The sequence below is a fragment of the Pongo abelii genome, chromosome 8, assembly GCF_028885655.2.
Source record: "Pongo abelii isolate AG06213 chromosome 8, NHGRI_mPonAbe1-v2.0_pri, whole genome shotgun sequence".
Classification (NCBI taxonomy): domain Eukaryota; kingdom Metazoa; phylum Chordata; class Mammalia; order Primates; family Hominidae; genus Pongo; species Pongo abelii.
The window spans coordinates 128,786,235-128,787,459 of record NC_071993.2 but is presented as its reverse complement, the minus strand read 5'-3'; the positions used below and the strand labels follow the sequence as shown (position 1 = coordinate 128,787,459).

The 1,225-nt window shown below is 45.9% G+C and overlaps 1 protein-coding gene across 1 annotated transcript; it reads right to left on the bottom strand.

Annotated features, from left to right (window-relative positions):
• Positions 1 to 479: 479 nt before the first annotated feature.
• On the bottom strand, positions 480 to 860 carry LOC100433801 (small ribosomal subunit protein uS8-like). The gene has a single exon (XM_054521841.2). The coding sequence runs from the start codon at positions 858 to 860 to the stop codon at positions 495 to 497; it is 366 nt and encodes a 121-aa protein (XP_054377816.1). The 3' UTR covers positions 480 to 494.
• Positions 861 to 1,225: the final 365 nt, after the last annotated feature.

Sequence of the window (1,225 nt, the reverse complement as noted above, 5' to 3'; positions counted from 1 at the left end):
CCATCCTTGGCATGGGGATTCCATTTCTGATCTAAGACAGCCGCTCCACCTCCTGCCATGATGTCTAAATCTGTCCAGCAAGAAAGGGAAAGAGGAAAGGGAATGTGTTGGTCTCCTTCTCTTTGAGGACTACACTGGGAAGTTGCACACATCACTTCTGCTCACCTGTCACTGGCCAGAACTTAGTCTCTCAGCCAGAGCTTAGTGTCTTGGCCATACCTAGCTGCAAGGGAGGCTGAGTCCTTCATGGGGGACCACTGCCTTTTCACTCAGCTGTGTGAAAACTGTGTAGACCACCAGTTCTCAAACTTTAATGTGCATATAAATCACCTGGAATCTGGTAAAGTGAAGATTTGGATTCTGTAGGCCTGGGTGAATAGGTGGCTGAGGATGTTGAAATCTTGCAGTTCTTTTTTTTTTTTTCCTTTGTCCATGAGGCATTTTATCTGTAAATATGTATTACAGCTCTAGAAAAAAGAATCCCAGGATTTTCCCTACTGTGTGTTTTGTCTTGCTTCTTTGTGGTCCATGATCCCAGCTGAGATTATTAGTACAATGAAACCAAACTGGCAGGATGGAAGCAGGTTATTCTGCCATTTTTCTAGATCTCTGGGTTGCACATCAAATCTGGGGCTGATCACTCCACACTTGTTTAGCCTGCCTGTGAGGTTCATAACAATTTTCCCAGCTCTGTGATCATCAATGATTTCAAATTCGCCAATGTAACCATGCTTCCTCATCACAGTGAGAAAACAGATGATGACTTTGGAGCACAGCCTAATAAGAGCCTGGTGTTTGCCTCTCTTTTTGGCATTGTTGATGCTCTTGAGAACATCAGTCAGGACATACATGCACACCATGTGGTGGCGCAGAAAGATGATGGAAAGAGGACAGGAGGGAAGGGCGCACAGAGTTATGGGTGAAATCTTGCAGTTCTAACAGGCTTCTGGATGAAGCCAATGCTGTTGGTTCTTGGGCCATACTTAAGTAGACACTTGAAGAGTGTTGACAACCTCATGGGATGGTCCGTCTGCTTAGGGTGGCCCAGCCTTGAAGGCTGAGTGTTTGTTAACCTGTTCTCGTTGCTTCTGCAGCTATCTGGGCAAAAGCCTTTGGAGAGCATTGCATCTTCATATTAGATACAAAGATTGGCCTGGTGCGATGGCTCATGCCTGTAATCCTAGCAGTTTGAGAGGCCGAGGCGGGCAGATCATTTGAGGTCAAG

Excerpts from the sequence above, each read along its gene's own strand:
- LOC100433801 (XM_054521841.2), bottom strand. The coding sequence starts at position 860 with ATGGTGTGCATGTATGTCCTGACTGATGTTCTCAAGAGCATCAACAAT.